Source organism: Scedosporium apiospermum, assembly GCF_000732125.1.
Source record: "Scedosporium apiospermum strain IHEM 14462 chromosome Unknown SEQ_SAPIO_0099, whole genome shotgun sequence".
Taxonomy (NCBI): Eukaryota; Fungi; Ascomycota; class Sordariomycetes; order Microascales; family Microascaceae; genus Scedosporium; species Scedosporium apiospermum.
The window spans coordinates 2,167,313-2,187,693 of record NW_015971800.1 but is presented as its reverse complement, the minus strand read 5'-3'; the positions used below and the strand labels follow the sequence as shown (position 1 = coordinate 2,187,693).

Sequence of the window (20,381 nt, the reverse complement as noted above, 5' to 3'; positions counted from 1 at the left end):
CGCCGATGCGGCCTGGAACAAGCGGTGGCAGAAGTTTGAAAAGAGCGAATGAATTCGACTGGATCATCCATGTGCTTGCTTGGGTTTGCAATCGGAGTTTCTTCAACTTGATCGCAGGAGTCTTACTCGTCGCGATGACATGGGGTTGTGGAACGTGAGTCGAAGTTTGTGCCTGAAGCGGAAATCTGTTAATGACTAAGCGAGCTAAAAGACGACGCTGTATGCAACACCCGATTCCCGCTTGGCAAGTTCACTTGCATAATTTGAAGCTCTCAAGGAGATGCTTCTTGGGGACAGTGATCAGCTGGGAATACTCCAATGTAAGTGAGTATCTGTCACTCGTTCTCATATTATACACCCTCTGACCACTTTAAATACAGCCATTGATATTCCGCGATGCTATCACAAAGGTGCGCAGCTCGGCTGCTTCCCTACTCACGACCATCAGTGGGTGTCCTCGCGAACAGCACGCGACATCACTGCAACCCCAGCCATGTTATCCTCGCCAATGCGCGGCCGACGGTTTCTCATGGCTCGAAACTGGCAGGGTCGAGAACCATGGTGACCTTCTCAAGCCTAATTGAGAGCACCAGCGAGGCTCTCATAAGCTTGCACGCCGCGTCCGGAATCCCGTGGTATCTTTTCATCCCCGGGATCGCGGCGACCCTCGTAGTCTCCCTAAGATTGCCCTTCAGGTCCTACGAGAGACGGTTTGCCAACCGAGAGAAAAGGCTTTCCGATCTACGTCTCGCATGGTATCAGAAAGCTGTACAGCTGAAGCTCGACAATCCCCAGAAGAGGGCCCAGCAGGAATACAAGCGCTTACGAAAAGAGGCTGGCTTGACCATGTTCAAACCCCTCGTGGGAACTCTCGTCGTGTATATGCCCGCCTGGCTCATCTTTTCGCGTTCCTTGTGGAATATTGCGGGCGTCGGCCGAGCCGCCCCGATGGACCCTACTCTTGCCACTGAGGGTATTCTGTGGTTCCAGGACCTTACAGTCGCCGACCCGACTTACATCCTCCCTGTCTTAATTAGCGCTTCATTTATCTACAACAATTTCCCACGCAGCATGGTTGAAGCTCGGCAGCTTCTCGATCCTAAGCAAACCTCGATGGCTGTTAGGCTTCGACGAGGAGGATTGGTCCTTGCTCCTGTCCTGGCTGTAATCTTGTCGGGTTTACCGTCTGGGGTGACCTTCTTCTGGCTATCATCGTCACTGATTCTTCGAGGTTCAACAGCGCTTAAGGATAGGAGTCTCCCTCCACCTTCCAAGAATCCTTGGCTAAACAGCACGGGTGCGACGAGAGAACAATGGTGGGTTGCCGGGCCCAAATAGACACGTCGTGGGCATTTCAAGTGAAGGAAAAAGGAAAAATCTGTGAATAATAAGAAAGAGGAATAAGAGGAGTAAGCAAGCAAGCTTTATCTGCTACCTCAATATGTACATATACAAAGGAGACCGCGTGTAAAATACAAGTTAGCCATGGAAACGCCCTCAGAACCTATAATCATCGAATGCTCGCTGGCCGGGAGCTCGAGAAGTCTGGATGAACGAGTAAAAAGTGACAAAGGAAAGATAGGGAACATTCAAAAAGGAAGCATCGCTCAATCCAAAAATATCGCCAGCAGCACAATCGTCAAGATAACAGCAACAATGATGAGCAGGCAGCAGCTCTTGTTTCTCGCTGCCTTCTGATATCGAGATGCTTGAGTGAGTTCCACCATGGCGCCCCGCGTGTCATCCCTAGTGACCTCGACATTGTCCGCGATGGTGTTGAGCTGTTCACCCTGCTCGCTAACAATCTGGGCTACTTGTCGGAAAAGCACGTTGAGGTCGCCAACACCCTGCTCGATGTTTCGGATCTCCTCCTCTCGTTCGATGATGAGGGCTTCGTGGAAATCGACCTCGTCTTGAGCGGCGAGGCTCGAGAGTTCTTGCTGCTGCAGTTGTTGTTCTTGGGGGCTGGTAGAGATGTGTTCACCGGCGGTTTCCGATTCGTGGGCTGCTCGCGCGGCGCTAACGGATGCTCGTTGTTTCTCGAGGGCGGTTCTCTGTAGGTCCTGGAACTCTTTGAAGGCGTCTTGGAACTCGGCCGAGATCTTATTGCGCTCATACTTTTGTTGTTTCTGAGAGCGAAAATAGTTAGAAATTAGACGCATACGCCCCGACTGGTACAAGCGATAAGATTAATCATACCGAAAGGTCGTCCCAGGTTTGAAGCTTCTTGACGCCCTCGCCGATCGACAAACAGGAATCCCTAGATTTTTCTAGGAAGTCGTGCACTCGTTCACGGACACGAGCGGTATCGCGCCTTGTCCCTAGGAGGTTCACATCGGTTCTGAGCTTCAAAACGTTTCGTTCCAAGTCGCTGAGTTTCGTCCGGAGTTCGCGCAGCAATTGTTTAAACCCCGGGTCGTCGCTGTAGGCGCCGCTCTCGCCGCCGTGGCCGGCCTCGAGAGACGAGAGCTGGTCAAATGACATTACGTCCTTCTGCGAATTATCGTCGATATTTGATAGTATTGGCTTCCGCTGTTGCGGGTCGACTTGTGGAATTTGCGCGTGGCAGAGATCAAGAGGGTTATTGCCGTCAAGTCCGTAGTGTCAGAGGATCCATCGTCCCCTCAGAGAGGCAGGCGGCGGCGATGGTGGTCGGGTGGCTGCCTGCCTACGTAATCGTACGTCTTTCTTGCTCAATCCAATCCAGGGGCAGGCGCTTTCGAGTGATCTTATCTCCACGTGACTTTACCTCTTATCGTAGCTCTGTCGCGTTGTTGCGCCAGCACGCAGATTTTCTTTTTGAACGTTTGATCATTATTTACTTTTGCGGGCAGGCTCCTAACCCAAGCCTCATCTCGAGATCCATCTCCCCACGACTAAACATCGCCATCCTCCAACCATATCCAGCCACTCTTTTCATCCGGCGATGCGCTAACCATGGCAGCTCCATCTGGTAGAAGAAGAGCTCCTTACAAGGACTTTCTACAGCCCGCTCTACACAGGAGATTCGCCTCGACAGCGACCATCCTTCTTGCCGTTTCCTATGTTATATCTATTCTCCTTTCCGACTACTCTTGTAGGCTCCACCCCTCTGTGCCCAACCCGAATATTTCCTGCCTCCTACACTTGCAGAGCCTAACATCTTTTTTAATACGTAGATTTCTGGTCATGGTTCCCCATCGGACCGTCGGGGATTCGAGCCCTTTCTATCTTCGGCAGCGGCCTCGTCATCCTTATTCTCCGAATCGCGCAATATCATGTTGACGTCCGTACCTCAAATTCCGCATTTGCCACTTTTACACAGGACCTAGCACGAGCCGAAACATACGAAGCTTTCGGTTCTTACTTTATTTCCAGCCTCTTCTTCTCTATCATATTCCTTCACGCCTACTCGGATGACTCGGCGATGCATTGGATCGTCTACCGAAATGGGGATAGGCCGAGATTGAATGAGAGGCCTCTTTTCTTGGCGTTCTACTTTATCTCGTGCGGCATAGTCCAAGCCGCCGTTCATATCTGCAAGGACCAGGACAAGTTGACTCTTGGAGGCTCGAATGAGAATGGGAAGAAGGAGGAGAAAGGCGCAAGCACTTTCAGCCGGGCGATTCGAAAGTCACCGGATATTATGTCCGAGGCCGCTTCTAGGGCAGTGATTGCCCTGATTACCCATCTACTATTCTATTTTGTTGTTTTGCGCTCGTTCGCATGGCCCTGGGCCTTGTTCTTCTTCCGACTGTTCTACAACTTGCCCAAGACGAATATGCTGCCTCCGTCGACTCCTGCAACTTTCCACACCCTCAAAATTAGTATTTTCGGCGGATTCTTTCTTTTTGTCCTCTGGCAAGCGGGTAATGCAGCGTTCTCAGCCTTTATGGCTAAGGAACCTCTCAAGAATGGCAAGCCATTGACCGCGGAATCTAAGGACCCCAATGGCAGCTTGCTCAACGGCTTGAAAAGCAAGAAGACCCCGGTCAGGGTAAGATTCACCTCTCTCAACGCTCTCAAAGGATCGAAGACTAACCAAAAAAACTTTAGGCTTATGCCATGTGGGAGCTTTCTTATATCGCCAGAGATTTCCCGAATCGCCGCAAGGCTATCTTTGAAGACATTGACCGGAAGGACGGCCCAATGTGGTCGCAAGTCTACTCCATCTGCCTCGAACTCGTAAAGTCGATTGCAACGAGGGTGGATGAGCACGGAAAGCAGCCGGCCGCTCCTCAGCCCGAGACGAAGCCGAACGAACCGAAAGCGCGAACCACCGCACCGCCCAGGGATGAGGCCATCTTCAAGCATCAACCGTCTACGAAATCGATGCGAGGGGAGGTGGAAAACGCCATCGATCACATCGCAAGATCTCCCGGGAAGACGCCCATGTCCCAGCTGAGCCCGGTCGCCAAGAAGACCTGGAAGAAGGCTAAGGACTCGGTGCTCACCCAGGACCAGCAGGAAGCATTACGGCCCGACCATGTGGTGGGGCAATTTAGACAGGTCATCTTGAGGATTCTCCAAAACGACAAGATTGGCCCTATTTTCCGACATGAGTACAGACGCGGCTTGGCGGCTGCCGTTCTAGGTACGCCGTCTGCCGAGCTTGCTCTCTACGTCAACGCCGTCGAGGTACTAGGCCTGCTGGCGGTAAATAGTCTAGGGGAGGATAAGTTTGGAAACGTCCACCGAGACGTGCCGACTATTATTCGGACGTTTACAAGCACCATTAGGAAGCTTGATGCCTTCACGGCTAGCTTTCCGGTGCACTGGACCGATGTCGAGGCAAAGAAAGAGTGTCCAGAGGTGGATGCCTTACTAGATGCGCTAAGATCGGCGCTTGGCAAGCTCATCACTTCTTTTGAGCCCTTTAGAAATGATCTACGATTAACCTTAACTGATCTACGCCTTGCGAAAGAGGCGGCAGGTGTGACGGAGAGCGCGGATGATGCGAGGGAACCCGATATGGCTGAGATTAGGCGGCGATGAAATGTCCATCTCGCAGTGCCTAATCACTGAGCGAAATAATATGTACAGTACCAAAAAGGTTGCAATTATCGTAACGATGGCGGTTTTATGTGTAACATGGCAAAGATATGAATGGATAAAGATGGAAAAAAAAATGATTCGATGATGTTGTCTTGACCTCTGTCCTGGTGTTAGTTGCTTGGCTCTTTCGATAGGTATTTATCTAGCGGGGCTATGAAATTATCCGGGTCGTGACGTGGGAGCTTAATTTCCTTTTCCCGAAAGAACGAATGCCATCACCTTGTCGTCTGCACCATGCACCCCCAACGAGACCAAATCCCGTGGTTGGGTTTCGTATCGCTCCAACCGGCTTCGAGGACCTCAGTATGAATCGATGACTTATTCTTCCCATGAATAGCCCATAATATCTAGCCATGAACCCTCGATTGCTGCCAATACCGCTGCCGACGCGCCTGCAGATACCTGTCGAGCCCGACCTCTGCTAAGAGGTCTCCAAGCTCGCCATCCCCCCTGCTCTGCCGGCGGGATTCAATCCCTCCACCGCCTCCTCTACGATTCCGCCGCCCGTCTTCAGCCACGATGGTTTCCGCCCACACCGTCTTCCGCTTCATATACAATGCGTTCTATACCGTCTTCTACGTCCTCCTGGTCGCGCTCCTCGTCGTCACGCCCTGCGACGTCATCTACCGCGCATGGCGAAACAACCAGATCTACAACATATGGATAGTGGCGGTGTGCTACCTAATGACGCTCCTCATCGTATCCTTCATCTACGCGACGAGGCTGTACATAAATAAGACGGCCCTCGCGTCGATCCCGAAGCAGTGGATACCGATCGAAAAGGGGGACTTGCACCCGGTGGTGCACCGACTTATCAAGTATGGGCTTGACAGGAGTGCGGCCGTTGCGTACGATGCTCGACCTCGAATTCGACAACCTCCTCTCGAAGCCGCGGTTACGGATGAATCCCGCGGTACGGATACTAGGATCAGTCAAGACGGGGATATTGAGAAGCGCAGCACCTCGAGATATTTTTTCAGACTGAGGAGGTCCGCGACGGTCGAGGAGGAGGAGGATACTAGGGTCGTACTTCCCCCCCACGAGCCTGTTTCGAACGAGGTTGAACAGCTAGGATGGGGGTCGCCCATATCGCCTGACCTCGCGGATATCCAGTATAGCACCGTCTTTTTGGAATTTCCTAATCTCATCGAGGCGAAGGCGCTTACCCTCGCCCCGCCAATGCCCCAGACAGAACCGGACGTAGCTGAGGGGAACCCACCAATGCTCGACCCTGATGTCGTCGCACTTCTACACCGACCCCTTAGTATGAGCCTTCGTGACTACGTGGGCCATCTATCCAGCCTGCGCGTCCTCAAGTTCACTCCGACAGTATCGGAGTTTCTCACGTGCTACGAGGCCGCCCGGTTCTCAACCCGGCCCATATCAAACGCCGACTTCCGGCACCTAATGCACCTCTTCGCTGAGGTCCTAAGGTCTATGAGACCTCTGAACCCCGATCATCTCGACGATTCGTCCTCCAGCAGCTATTTCACTTCGAGCGGCAGCTACAGCTCTAGTGATGCCTCCTTGCGACCGCAGACGTCTAGCAGCAGCGGGTCCTCCAGAGTCACCATCCCTCGGCGGACCCTCGCGAGGACGCCATCCGTGGCAACCGGAGATGCTGCATTCCGTACGGCGCCTACCACACCAAAAAGCATGTGGCCCGACTCTGACTCCGCCTCTAGGGCCGCCTCTCTCGTTTCTAGCTTGGATTCGTTCGCGCAGACAAGGCTACCCTATCCCCACAGTGGTACCGGGAGCGTACGCTCCGGAGTTTCAGGGACGGGATCCGTTGTGCGGTTTGAGGATGCCGAAGGTAGTGGTTGAGTGCTCTCGTGTAGCTTTCCTTTCCTTTCTATGTAAACTTGTACGATACTTTTCATGAATGGCACGAGGATGACGACTTGGAAAAGGGCCCGTGGATAGGGGCATTGTGTAAGAGAGGCGGATGCAGCTGAGGGCGAAGAGATACCCCGACCAACAAAAGTTTGTTTCTTTCTTCTCTTTTTCTTTTCTTTTTGGGGCATATAGATAATACATAATTCTTAGTTTCGACAGCATGTCTACTTGTCCTACGTGTGCTTTGTCTGAGGAGGCCCTCACATCTCGAATCTACAACTGAAAATCCTTGATATGGGTATTGTTCTAAAATAGGGTATAGACTAAACCACCCTTGAAGCACCACGCCCCTTCCGCCTTGCTCTGCCTCATCTATATATCCTCTTCCTCCATGCCTGTGGATCAAACGGAGAGGGAGTCTTTTTCGGCTTCTCTACCAAGGCCGGCCTTGCTTCCTCCACAGTCCTAGCCTCCTTTGCTATTTCAACGGCGGGCTCGACTTCTTTTACCGTCTCAGCAGGAGGCTGCACTACTTGCCCCGTGTCCGCAGAGGGTTTTACTTCTCCCACTGGCCCACTTTGCGTGGGTAACCCCTCCGCCACCGACCGCGGTATCATGCTCTGACTCACGGGTTTGCGCCTAATCACGGGGGACGTATCCAGTTCAGCCGGCCTCACCACACCACCAGGCGTTTCCAGCTCGACGGGTCTAACAACCACGTCGGCGGCCTCCAATTCCACAGGGCTAGGCACACCAGGGCTCCCCAGTTCCACGGGACTAGCTCCGGAGTGGTCGTGTAGGTGTCCTTTCGCAGACAGAGCTAAGGCCATTTCCAACTCGGCGGGGGTGGGCGTCGGGGTCGAGACGGTCTGCTCCTCGGCAACTGGCGAGAGTTTAGTGGCGGGTGACCTGCCAAGATTCCTTTTACCCCTCCGCCACCATCCGATATTCCCTCCCGTTTTTTCAGCCGTCGCTGAGACGCCGAGCATCTCTGGAGAATTGGAGGGCAGGTCGCCAGGGAGTTCGGCTTCAGCGACGGCATCGTAGTTGACCTTTTTCCTCTTCCGAAGGAAGAACAAGATGGCGGCGATAAGCAGGCCGGCGCCGAGGACAGAACCAACAGCTATTCCCGCTATCGCCCCGATAGCGAGTGCGCGCTTGGAGCCCGAGCTGCCGGAACTCCCAGGATCACTAGTGTCACTGCTGGCCAGTTCAGGAGCTGGCACCGATAATGGAGCCTTGGATCCATTGGACTCGAAGATAATGGTGGCCGATTCGTCAGGTTCCATGTCCCCAGAGAACTTCAGCGGCGCAAAGGAAATCTCCTTATTCACGGTGTCAAAAACCATGTACATGTTCCTCAGCACGGATGCGCCGAGATTGATGCCGAAGGGCGGTCTTGCCTCGAACAACCATTCAGTAGAGCTCTCGTTTTCCCAATCCTGCAGCCCGAGCAAGCACCAAGGTACTTCGCGCCCTGCCTCGGCACTGTATCCCGTCTCGGACCAGACGGCCTCGGGAATGATGAGATCCGCGCCGGCGAGCTGAATCTCCACGACGCCGGGGTCCCCGCCTAAGCGGATAGTTAGTCTAGCGGAGGATTGACGCGCCGTCGCGCAGGGTACCATTATTCGGGGCCGTCCTTGTCGGCTAAGGTTAACGGCGCCTCCCAGGTACGATTGGATGGGTTCGACGATTTTGTTGGGCAGCCAGGAGAAGGGCTCAAAGGGATCGATAGCTATGCGACCGGTGCCGTTTGTCAGGGGCTCGTCGTTGACACTGGGTCTGAAAGAAACGAGATCGGCCGGGAGGACGATGTTGCCCCAGTCGTCGTCGAGGGGCGGCTGCGCCAGTCTTGAAAGCTTCCCGCTAAATTTAGACGAGTCGACAGCTCCAAAGAGAATGTGCCCGGATGTACCATCTGCGAGAGGGAGGCGGACCAAGGGGGGATTCCAATCAGTTACTCAGGGCAAGTCACGGTTTTATTTGTTAATAGCACAACTTACCACTGTTATCAGCCCAGATACTATAAGCCGGAGAGGTGATGAGCTTTTTCTCAGTCATTGCCTCTGGTACACTCCGCGGCGACTCGCTAGATATTCCCCTGCCGAGTCCCAAGGTGCCAGGCTGGGTGACGAGTCTCCCGGCGGGATCATAAAATATTGTCAGGTCCGCCGCGGCCAGCTCTATATTCCCTATCTGAAGCACGTCATGGAAGGCATGGTCTTCGCTGTCGATCCCATCTGTGTTGCTCGTTGATGATGCTGAGTCGTTGTCTAGGAACCTCCCGGTGTTAGTCAATCTCCTGTTTTTGCTCCAAGCGTTGCCCCGGTCGAATTGGGCATCCGGTTAAGACGATAAGGACAAGAGACGACACAGTCACTTACACGATCCCCATTGACAAACGGCAGGTTCCTCGAATTCCACGCACGCATCCCTCACTATGACTTTTGTCGCTGGGTTTCCTACAGCTGGGACAAGATATCTCAATAACGGCGGGGTTCCAAGTCTCACAGGCACCATGTAGTGAAGGAGGTCGTCACCGAGGGTTTCCGCTGCCACGGGATCGAAGGGAAACAGAGTCGAGTAGTTTAGATGAACTTGCGCGTATGTCGTGTCGGAGCATAGGAGCGCAAGCAAGACGGCTATCCTCCTCATCGTGAAGACTCAGAAAGGTATGTAATTCATCGAAGAGGGGCATTTATCTCCATCGATCTAGACAGTGAGACACGCAAAAACAAGAAGATGAGCTAGCTGCTGACTGTGAAAGCTGCGCTGTTGAAGCTCTCTGTCCCCCCTCCTCCCCCCTTTACACCCATCCTCCAGAGTCTCGCAGTCCAGGCCTCCCCAGTTTGGGATTCCTTTGATGCAACCTTGCGTTGGTGCTGCTGTTGGTTGTCCGAGTCCATGGAAGCCGTGAAATTAAGTCCCAAGCCATCAGGCCCCCGTCCCGGCCTTCGGTTCCTGGCTCTATTGCGATCTGCCATCTCTTCCCATAACAGGTGAAACCCACCCCAGTCATCTGAGGCAATCAACCTGCATGTCCATCCTGCACATTGCCTGGACACCGACGTTTGTGGGTTCTCAAAAGTATCCGAAGGATTTGATGTCAGGGTCAGATCATTACCAGGAGGCGGCGCGGATTGCTTGGACCTCTGCGCCAAGCATCAATTGATCAAGGGAGGAGTTCCCGCCAAGAAGTGTGTTTAAGGCTTTAAGCTCCCGAAAGGCATGAAAGATCGACACATAGCCTGCCAGCTGTCAGAACCTGTCCGCCACACTTCCGATAAGAGCTTCTTATCAATGAAAATCCGCGGGGAATTCTTTTTCTTTTTTCCTACTTGGCTTCGACCATCTGAGATCTGCCAAAGACGATCTCGATCTTGCCCAACAAAAGCAACCTCCCAGACACACCACACAAACACCCCCGACTCGTCGCAAAAAGGGGAATCCGAAGAGGGTGGTTTCCGCGCCACCACCACCACCAAAAAAAATGGCCCCCTCCAACCCTCCCCCCCAAACGATAACCCCCTGCCCCCTCGACCTCCGCAACCGCATCTCCCTCCTCCTCGCAACGAAACAATCAAAAGCGCAATCCCTCTTCGGCGCCTCCCTCCCGCAACCCACGACCTCATCCGCTACGAAAACCCCAGCGGCCTTCTCCTCTCTCGCGTCGGGAGGCCAGAAGAATCAGCCTCAGGAATCCCAGCGGAGGAGACTAGAAGACGAAGACGACTTCACGGCGCTAGAACCGAACGTCGGGATCGGCGCCGGGCGGGATGCTGCCGCGCAGCAGAAAGCAAATGCGGCGAGGGAGGATCTTGCGCTGAAGAGGAAGTTGCTGGGGAAGCGGCAAAGAGAAGATAAGTCGAATGGAAAATATGGGAATCGGAAACCGGAGGCACCGGCGGAAAGTGATGATGAGGACGAGGGCAGAAGTGGTCTAGGGAGGAACAAGAAGGCGAGGAGGAATGGGCCTGCAGTGGTCGGGAAACCTAAAGAGCACCCACTTGTTGCGGCTGCGGCTGCTGCCGCGGCAGCTGCAAAGGAGCAAGCGGGTTTAGACGGGGAAGATGAGAATGGGTGCGAGAACGAGGACACGCCTGAGAGCATTACAAAGTCGTCTGTTGTGCCAAATAAATCCCCGGAAGGCTTAGATACGAACCCCAGCGAACCGGCGCGCAAAAAGAAAAAGAAGAAGAAGAAGAAGCCAAAGAAAAAGAAAACGGAGGAAGATGCCGAAACACCAGGGAACGTACTAGATATGGAAATATGTGGATAGTACAAATTAGTCAGGCATATGGAGGAGTTCGAACGGCGTTAGCATCACGACATACCCATTTGATTCTATTTCTGCAATATAGAGACGAGTCACCCGTGGCCTCCTTGGTTGCGCGCAGGTGACTGAAGTCCTTTCTTTTTTTTTATGAGTAGCTGTAGAGGAACAGAGCCTCATTATCAGCTCTGCCCACCCTAGATCCGACTGCCAGAAACAGAAAATACCACCAAAATTACTACCACATCTCTGAATACATCACAACCAGTAAATAACAAAAAGCCTCTGACATGTTCCCCACCGCCATTCCCATTTCCCTATAACCGATGCAATGACGCGCTCCAAAAGAAGCCCACCGCTGTCTCCATGCGTGTCCTCATAAGAGTCATCCATGCCGCCGCCCGCCGAGAATCTCGCCGCCATGTCACCGTAGCCAAAAATAAAAGGAAAATGAAAGAAAAGGGCAAAAGCAATGAAAATGGGAGAAGTCTCCTTTTTCTCCATCGCGACTCCGAAAAAAAACCAAAGATAAGGGAAAAAGTCAAAAGAAGAAGGATCCAAAGCTGTTGGCGAAGGGACCCAAAACAGGCCTACCACCTAATCCATTATATACCCCACGTTGAAGTTGATGTTGAAACAAAGTCTCCTCTCATGCTGAGGAGAAGGATATTGGAAAGTAAAATACACGTAGAAAACATCTTTTCGGCCGTTGATATCCAAATGAACGAATGCTGGATCCTGAATACTAGACAAGCCTGTCGCTTCGAGTTTCGAGTTTTCGAGCTGAGCCGGCCATGTCCGCCTGTGAACGTTGTAACAAAGGGCAAAGTCTTTTTTTCCCTGTTAGAATGAGGTCTAATGAAGACCACGATATTAGTGCGACTTAGTTGTACGTAGAAGTATGTCGCGTGCTCGATATCAGCCCGCCTGTCGTTTCGAGAGTTTGAATATACAAAAAGCCAGGAGCCGAGTCCCGGGAGGGTTAATGGAGAGATCGTTGTGTCGTCAATTGGTTCTGTTTTTCCTCCGCGCCGGGCTGTAAGATGGAGTCGACGCCAAGGATTGAACCTGGCGCTGAGGTTACGCCGAAGTGCGACAACATCCTCGGTCTATTGTGTGGAATAGAGCTATTCCAAAGCTTTCATCCCTCTTACTGCATGCGCTTCCTTTTCCGGTCATCGTCTCCTCGTGGATCCTCGTCTTCGTCTTCCCTCTCGGCCGTATCCGCCGGGTTGAGAATATGAGCCATGCTCCCACGCCGCGTAGGGGGTCCGGAGCTATCCCTGACCGCCAGGTTCTTGTTCTCACGACCGCCCGCTGAGTTGAAGGACCAGCTTCCAAAGGTGTCTGATCCAGATATACCGTTGGCAAATGGAGGCGGCGGCGTAGTTGGTCGTGAATGTGGACGGGGCTGTTGGGACGCCGCAGAAAGAGAGTAGTTCGAGAATGACTCTCGGATACGCTGGTCCTCAGGCGCGAGACGGTTCGGCGAAGGAGGCCATTGGCCAACTGGTGGTGGAGGAGGTCCACCTGGCGCGGCGGGGTAGGGGCTGTGGTTAGGCTGGCCCTGCCAGCCGTGGGCCCGAATGTCAGCGGAGGTGTGTCGTCGGGTCAGGTGGCTTGGAGCAGGCTCAACGTTCGAGAGGGGGTGGGGCGCCGGTGGCGGAGGAGGTGGCCCACGGAGAGAGCTGGGTGATGTCTGAGCAGTACTTGAACTAAATGAACCGAAGGCACGGCGGGGTGTGACGCTGACGGACAGATTAGAGGAGACAGGCGGGCGATAGAAATTATTGCGATGGGGGACGGCAAGGGTGCTTCGTCGCGGATCATCTTGGGCCAGTTGGCGCGGCGAAATTGGCGCATTTTCGATATTGGAGAAATACTGTTGTCGGCTGTTTGGGAAGTGCTCGTGAGGTTCGTCGATAGCCCGCAGCACATCGGATTGTCTCTGAAATTCACCTTGGAGGGCAACAACTAAAGACACACACGTTAGCGCACCCTTCTCTAGTAGTATGTAGACGTATTACAAGCAGAAAAGACAACAGCCTAGGAATTAGGATAAAGTCGCATACCATCTCGGTGAACAGGGTGGTCAGGGCTGGGCACAAGCGCAAGGAGAGCCCTTGACAGTTCTTGGTTGAGCTGCATCACCTTGCCTAGCACTTCACTGACAGCCTGATGCTTCATGTGCATGGCATTTACCTGCTCCTCGCTCCTCTGCAACCTGATTCCCATATCGTAGAGGCTGTGTTCCATTCCAACGAGCCTCGGGTCGTTGCCATCCGGTGTCATTGGCATAGGTTCGGCGGGAGCACCTGGCTGCAAGGGACTGGGCTTCTGGCTATTGAATTCGCGATGAACGAGAGCGTGCTTCGATGCGCGTCGCTTAATCTCTCGCAGACCAACCAAGTCACCTCGCTTGAAGTTGCCGTTGCCATGCTTAAATTCCCAGAGGGCGGTCTCGGGGTTGCCAGTATGAAAGACATCGCTCACTACGTCATCAATGAGCCTTCGTCCATGGTCGTTCAAGGCGAAGAAGGAAGAAGAGGAGAGGGGTGGGCCGCATATGCCTTACCTTTATGGAACCCGTACATGTTCAATTGACGAACAAACGAGGAGATATTAGTATGTTTGAAGTATTGCCTACATTGCCCAAGTGAGTGATTGAACAAGTCATTGCGCGGCGAGGAAGTCGGGAGGTGTGAGGACATCATACGCCAAGACTTTTGAGAAATCTGCTGTCGGAGACATAACGAAGCTTTCGGCGCTGGGTGACCATGAGATCAGGTGCTGGATGCTTTGATCCTCAAGCATACTGCGATTTACTTGTTAGCCCTCCCAAGTCCCATATGAGATATGTCGATGTCATCCTCAGGGCCAGTGCAGAAGCGGTTGGCCACTCACTTATACAACTTGTGTATGAATGCCGTCTGGACAATCTTTGGCTGATGTACGGCGGCCGCGGCGGCAGCAGGGGGCGCGGGCATCGAAGAGGGATTGGATAGCGCAGATTGGTCGGCCGATGGGATGGGCTTCTTCTCGCTGGAGGTCGGCGTGGATGTCGGCGCGGCACCGTTGGCATTGGCGTTCGCATCGTCTGCGCTCGTAGAACGGGCGTGGGCGCTGGCGTTCGCGTTCACGATACCGTTGTGGGCGACGGGGCCGCTGGAGGTCGGGCTGGCGCCGGCGCTGGAGGCCATCTTGGCAAAAGGCTTGGTTGGAGAGCTGATTTCCATCGGCTCTCCGGGTGAAGGGGCCGTCATCTGGATCTTGGGAGTCGGGATAGGAACGATTCGACTTGTGATGTGGTCGTCGGAGCAATCTGCGAGGGTGGCAGGTCGTTGGGGAGTTTCAGCAACGGCAGCCATTTGTGCTGTGGGATAATGGTTGTTAGCAAAGGGTCTAGAAATGGCCCTCATCGCCATGGTCGCTCGAATCGGCGTCACTCGTAATGGGTAGGTCCTGGCCCCCTATTCCGTAGTCCTCGGTGCTCGTGCTCGGAAGAGAGGGAGAGTATGCGTAAGGGATACACAGGCTGGAGGAGTTTGGTGGACGGGTCAAGTGCACGGGGAGACGATCTGATTTATGGAACGGGACGATGGGAGACCAGGGACAAGGGGGAACAAGGGGCGCATTAGTGTCGGTTTTACCTCATGGCTTCTCTTCTCAAACTCGCAAGGAAACTTTGATCTCGTTTTTCCTTTCGGGGATTAAGCTTAGGGAGAGAAGGCGGCGTGTGTATGGGGCGGAAAGGGGTCCCGTTGTCGAGTTCGTTCCGGGCTCTCCCAGATCGTGGGGTGAAAGTTGTTCAATCCTTCTATCACCTATTCGATAACGGAGTAGCCGACATAGAGTTTCCCCAGTTTAAGGTTGGCAAGGTTTGTCGAGTGAATTAGGACGGCGGATTAGCCTTCTACGCGGGCAAGGTGGCACCTTTCTTTCGGTCTTTTTGGCGCGCGCAAGGAAGAGGGAGAGTCGGAACGAGTATTGATGCAAGTAGCGTAGGTAGATTGGACCTGGAAGACGCAGGCCAAAAAAAAAAAAAGAAAAAAATTAATCCGGCTCGACGGGGGTGGACGAGAGGAGGTGGAAAGTTCCGGCGAATGAGGACGGGGATTAAGAGTAGGATACAAGTACAATTCCTTAAATTCCCAATGTCGAGACGGTTGAATTTACGGGATGAGGGTGTTCTGAGGGTGCAACTGAGAACTGAGGGGGTGTGTGCGCAATCGCCCGCGCTCGCTGGGGAAGGGGAAGGGACTTGGAAGGGGACAAAGAAGGGGGAAGGAAGGAAATGGATCAATGGAGAATGGGGAACAGGGAATGGGGAATGGGCAAGGGCGATCAAATGGCAGCGGGTACCAGTACGTGTCTGTGTCTGGGTCTGGGTCTGGGTCAGGGTACGGGAGGATCTCGATGCTAATGCTGCCTCTGTTCTTAAACCGATTAGCGTCCGGTTCGGGTAGTGTCTGGAGTGTACTTCGTACATTGGAGGAGTCAAGGTCAGTTGCAGTGGCGGGTGCTAAGATGGGGTGCGTGCTTGCTTGCTTGATTGCTTGATTGCGACTGGGTGCCGGCGTTCGTGGGGATGCAAGCAAGAGAGCAAGACAAGCTTGAAAAGGCGGCGAGTGTCGGAGTGAATAGGAGAAAGTTGGCCTGGTCGATGTATACAAGCAAGCTCAAGTCGGAAAGTGTAATAATACTTTGTTGAATGAAGGTCGAATTTAGAAGTAGCAACGAGGTTCAGAAGGCGGGGGCGGGTGGAGAGAACCGGATCCCAAGTTCGCGAGGGAAGGTGTGATGGAGGAGACGAGAACAGCTGAAGAAGGAAGCACGGAGAGCATGGGTGGTACTCGGGAGTCGTACTCTTCTCTGTCCTCCCGTGAGGTACCGTCCTACTCTCTCCCGTGTACTTCACAGAGTTAAGTTTCCTTACCAAGTAGAACAGAGCAAGGAAACGGGGGAGGCCAAACAGGCTCAGGAGAGCTGTGACATGAGGGGCGGCGGAAGAGCTTGAGGAGTCTAGATCCCAAAGGAAGTTTCGGCTTTAGCCTGCAGGTTTCCATGAACAAGGTACTCTTTTAAGCAGAAAATGTGGCGTCTGCGGTCGGCGTTCGAGAGAAAGAACATCACTGCTTAGTATCAAGAACCCCTCCACTACCAAGACACTAGGCAACGCTTCGCTACGACTTGTCGAAGAACGAGTCAAGCTCGGATGCTGAATATTGCTTTTTCGGGAGCCGCTAATATTACAGTGGGGTGCACATCCAACTTGAAGTATTCTACACAGGTACGAAGTAAACTACACCACATTATGAGGTAAGTACTCCGGTTCTATAAGCTATTAGTGCAGTTCTATCGCCAATAGTAGAAGAAAGATGCATGTGTTGTTCAGGGAGCGGTGGGAAGAAATACCCGAACAATTAACTTGGAGCCAACGGGGATAAGTCGCCTAGCCCCCATCTGACGTTGAGGCAAGGAAGGGTCAAGCGATCCTTGCAGCATTAGAAACGACTCGATCGTTACGTTTTTGTTCTCCGACATTACAAACATCTGAGGTAATAGTGTATGTAGACGTAATAGATGTAGGAACATTACCACACACCCTTGGAACCGTGGTGAATACGCAGTGCCAGCCTTGCCTTTCTGTCATGCTCGGCCTTTTTCCTAGCTAGTAGCTACCTCTGGTGGCAGACGGGTGGTAGCCTTCAGTGCTGACTCCAGAGTTTCGGGGACGGTGGAGTGTACCGGGTTGACAAATATCTTACGCAGTCACTACCATTTGCTCAAAGAATTTTGGCCTCCGTCTCACCACCACCAAGCTCAAGCCTGTTGGTGACCACCGATCAGCAGCGCCGGTGATAAGAGTGATGCCTGTCAATTTCTACGAAGTACGAAGTAGTTGAGCGTTCAAAGTTCGGGGCCTCGCTCACCATCGAGGTACGAGGTAGGTATGCGAACGCGGTAATTACGAAGGCGTGTACATTGATCATTCAATTGTGATGGCTGGCTCTAATCGTGTTTGAATGTGAGATCCACTGTGGAGCTTCCCATTCATTGATATTTTGATTTCCTGAGATCGCAAGAGATTCGGTTGCAGCAATGAATGCCGGGGTGCGCCATGAGGTACATCGACTTCCTTCAATATCTGGCCTTACAGAATGTACCTCCTGTAATACACCCAACGAAGTCATGGACTCTTCCCCTCATCCATAACTAGCACTAAAACTCAGTGTGGAGCTGGGTAGCATGCTGAGCGTGATTGAGGAGAGCTTACGACTGCAGGGGCCAGCCGCTACTGAGGTACTCCTCCCCATAAAGGTGATGCTGGGGAGTAAATGGTACACAAAGTATCCAGTACAGTTGAGGGAGCACGCATAATAGAGATTCAGGGGATCGCCTAGAAGTCCGGTCAAGAATGACGGAAGTCCCCAGCGTCCTTCGGCGGCATTCACACAATGACCACATCAACAGGATCCTGAGCCTAAGAGGAATACGTGCACACAATGGTCTCGGTGTTTCCAAGGAATGCCCCGTGAGTTAGACTGTATTCGATCTGTTTATTAACTACTGTCTCTGTGGTAGAAGTGTCTTGTCTCGGGACTCGCTCAGACAGAAGATCGGGATCACAAAAATGTTACATTCGAATATTCGAATATTACAGTCCTAATTCGGTGTTATCGCTGACTAAAGCTGAACCTCTTGTAAGGACTGTGCCAAGGACAAAGTATCGATCAGAATTTTGCCTCCCGTTAGCGTCGATCGGGTTGGAACTCAGAGATCTATACATCAACATTCGGGTTGGAACTCAGAGATCTATACATCAACATTATCAACATTAAGACATCACCAGGCAATTCAGCGGCATCTGCGTGCCGGTCTCGAAGCACAACGCCACGAGTGGGAACGCCGTTTCGCCTAAGTTAGTCCTAGAATGGCATGGACCTACTGCTTCGAATGGAGGCCGCCCATCATTGATTCTTTTAGACGTCGGTATGCCAAGCTAAACCCCGCGACAAGGCGAAGGGACTTCGTGAGAAGGGGAAGTCCTTCGTAATCCATTCATCAGATCTTATCGTAGGAGGGGAAGCTTCCCATTGCCATGGCCGATAGAGTTCTGGAACGAAACGTTGGTGCAAGACTTAAATTTCTTTGAAAGCTCAACGTAAGCATCAACCTTGCACGGCCAATAATCCTAGTGAGGCTGAACCGGATGTTCGTCGCTGGAAGGTTGAACCACACACTGTGATCCCTGCGTGGTACATAGTAGGCAGGGTAATATTACGAAGTACTGTGGTGTCGACTTCCAACCTTCCGCATTGGCTAATGCGACCCTAAAGTAACACTTGATGGCATCGACGAAGGTCTTAGCAACATGCTAATTCCGGGGTCATAAACTCGTTGATGCTAAATCGAAACATGGAGATGGGGGCATTCTAGACTCTTTGACATCCCAAGTATAGATCAGTTCACCGATGGTGTCCCTCCACATTCTGAAAAGACCGAGAAACGAATGTTTGGGAAGATAATCTCGGCATTCCTGATGCCAGTTGTCTGGAGTACGAATTAAACATCAGAAAAAAAAGACCTCCCCGGCAGGTGGGTCTATAGTGAACGGCCCCGGGCAATATTGGGATTCCGCTGGTTTGGGCGTCCCACGCGTCCTGACAATCTACGCCAGACCAACGCCACAACTTTATTTCCTTGCTAGACCGGTTCTAACATGCCTCTCGCCAACGTGACCCATGACTCTGCAACGATACCAGCCTCTTGAAGGCGCTCCATAACTCGGACCGTCCAGCCCTGGCAGTTCTCCTTGACCGAGGCGCGGTTCACAGCATGCGGGGGAGGTTCGTTCTCGGCGCACGACCTCACCAGGTCCTCACCATCTTCTCCCAGTTGAGCAACGACATACGAACGGTTGTAACTCTCAGAAGTGACAATGTTGCCCTTTTCTTCAAATGCGTAGTGCATTTGGGTAGCGTCGCCGGTGACTTGATAGACGGAACCCGGTTGACCTTCTGCCGCGACAAATAGAGACCAGTGTGTTGGCTCTCCTTCAGCCTGGTTCAATATCACAAGCATGAGGAGCAGGGGCTGTGATTCCTCACGGTTCAGCTCGGTCGAGACTGGGGTCCATTTCGATTTGGTACCATCTGATCTAATTTTGCGCTTCCATTGGGAACCATCGATCGAGGTCCCGAACTCTTGGTTGAGCACCCTCTTGATGGATTCGGATGTGATGGTTACCATGTTCGTATGGGTAGACAGAATATGAGGGGTGATGGGGCGGGTGTCAGTCGAGGCGTGTTGACACTGTACATCAAAATGTAGTCTACAAAGGTACCTGTGTATTCACCACTGATTGGGATCTGCGGGTTGGTAAACTCCCCACGACTACGCTCGGCATTCTCCGTTGATGGCATTTCAACACTCCTCAAGCTTTGTCCGAAGTACTTTGTCTGCACAATGAAGTGCTAGATCACCGCCGCATTCACCACCTTTATCATGAAAGGGTTGCATCATGTTAAATAAGGGGGTGTTCACGCACCGATTGTCGTCTCGCAAATCCCATCCTCCCTTGATGTTTCCCTCGCTCAACTCACCGAGCCGGCATTCAGTAATATATCCACAACATTGCAACACTACCTACGTATATTTTTCCAGACCAAGGGGGCGGGCCAAGTGTCAACGACCATTTGAGGGAGGCTGAGCTCTATTCCTCCGGGATATTAACATTTGCTATTCTGGGGTTCAAAAAGCGGGAAGTCCATAATATCCAATGGTCGGGATTACGAGGCCTCGGGTTCGTTGAGATGATTCAATTTCTCGAGGTTAAGAGCCAAATTACCTCTCGGGATCAGGCGCACCCCGTAAATTCCAAATATTTCCCTATATTCCGTCCTCCTCGCCGGATGAATTCGGAGAGCAAGCCGAGACCACGCAGAGGAAATGAGATGAAAAGTACGTCAGGGGTGTGGGAAGGCGGGAATCAGCACGGGGGAAAAGCATGATGCAGCTCCGCTGTCGAGATGAGAAATGATAACTGATTTCGGAGAATACTTTTGATGTTTGGGATACAAAATCGGTGGTGGCAAGGATGTGAGCAGAAACTTCCCAGAGAATCGCTCATCTAGCCAAACAAGGAGCGAGGACTTTAGGTTCTTACATTGCTGTATACCCCCTACAGTACATTTTCTATGTATCTTCTGAAAGCCACTGAGCACTTCGC

General features: G+C 52.6%; 5 protein-coding genes and 4 pseudogenes across 5 annotated transcripts; 4 read left to right on the top strand and 5 right to left on the bottom strand.

Moving 5' to 3' along the window:
* Positions 1-396: 396 nt before the first annotated feature.
* Positions 397-1,338, top strand: SAPIO_CDS6024 (annotated as a pseudogene; the record flags this gene model as incomplete).
* A 269-nt stretch (positions 1,339-1,607) lies between these two features.
* Positions 1,608-2,484, bottom strand: SAPIO_CDS6023 (Snare domain-containing protein; the record flags this gene model as incomplete). The annotated part of the gene is made up of 2 exons (XM_016788223.1): positions 1,608-2,129; positions 2,200-2,484. The coding sequence occupies 2 exons, from the start codon at positions 2,482-2,484 to the stop codon at positions 1,608-1,610; spliced, it is 807 nt and encodes a 268-aa protein (XP_016642539.1).
* Positions 2,485-2,937: 453 nt separating this feature from the next.
* Positions 2,938-4,974, top strand: SAPIO_CDS6022 (uncharacterized protein; the record flags this gene model as incomplete). The annotated part of the gene is made up of 3 exons (XM_016788222.1): positions 2,938-3,076; positions 3,159-3,976; positions 4,036-4,974. 3 exons carry the CDS (start codon positions 2,938-2,940, stop codon positions 4,972-4,974), a joined length of 1,896 nt encoding a protein of 631 aa, XP_016642538.1.
* Positions 4,975-5,553: 579 nt separating this feature from the next.
* SAPIO_CDS6021 lies at positions 5,554-6,861 on the top strand (annotated as a pseudogene; the record flags this gene model as incomplete).
* A 380-nt stretch (positions 6,862-7,241) lies between these two features.
* On the bottom strand, positions 7,242-9,531 carry SAPIO_CDS6020 (uncharacterized protein; the record flags this gene model as incomplete). The annotated part of the gene is made up of 3 exons (XM_016788221.1): positions 7,242-8,794; positions 8,880-9,149; positions 9,261-9,531. 3 exons carry the CDS (start codon positions 9,529-9,531, stop codon positions 7,242-7,244), a joined length of 2,094 nt encoding a protein of 697 aa, XP_016642537.1.
* An 835-nt stretch (positions 9,532-10,366) lies between these two features.
* On the top strand, positions 10,367-11,155 carry SAPIO_CDS6019 (annotated as a pseudogene; the record flags this gene model as incomplete).
* Positions 11,156-12,299: 1,144 nt separating this feature from the next.
* SAPIO_CDS6018 (Flocculation suppression protein) lies at positions 12,300-13,743 on the bottom strand (the record flags this gene model as incomplete). Its single annotated transcript, XM_016788220.1, has 3 exons — positions 12,300-13,123; positions 13,222-13,641; positions 13,725-13,743. 3 exons carry the CDS (start codon positions 13,741-13,743, stop codon positions 12,300-12,302), a joined length of 1,263 nt encoding a protein of 420 aa, XP_016642536.1.
* A 79-nt stretch (positions 13,744-13,822) lies between these two features.
* On the bottom strand, positions 13,823-14,517 carry SAPIO_CDS6017 (Uncharacterized protein; the record flags this gene model as incomplete). The annotated part of the gene is made up of 2 exons (XM_016788219.1): positions 13,823-13,964; positions 14,054-14,517. 2 exons carry the CDS (start codon positions 14,515-14,517, stop codon positions 13,823-13,825), a joined length of 606 nt encoding a protein of 201 aa, XP_016642535.1.
* Positions 14,518-18,856: 4,339 nt separating this feature from the next.
* On the bottom strand, positions 18,857-19,402 carry SAPIO_CDS6016 (annotated as a pseudogene; the record flags this gene model as incomplete).
* Between the last annotated feature and the right edge of the window lie 979 nt (positions 19,403-20,381).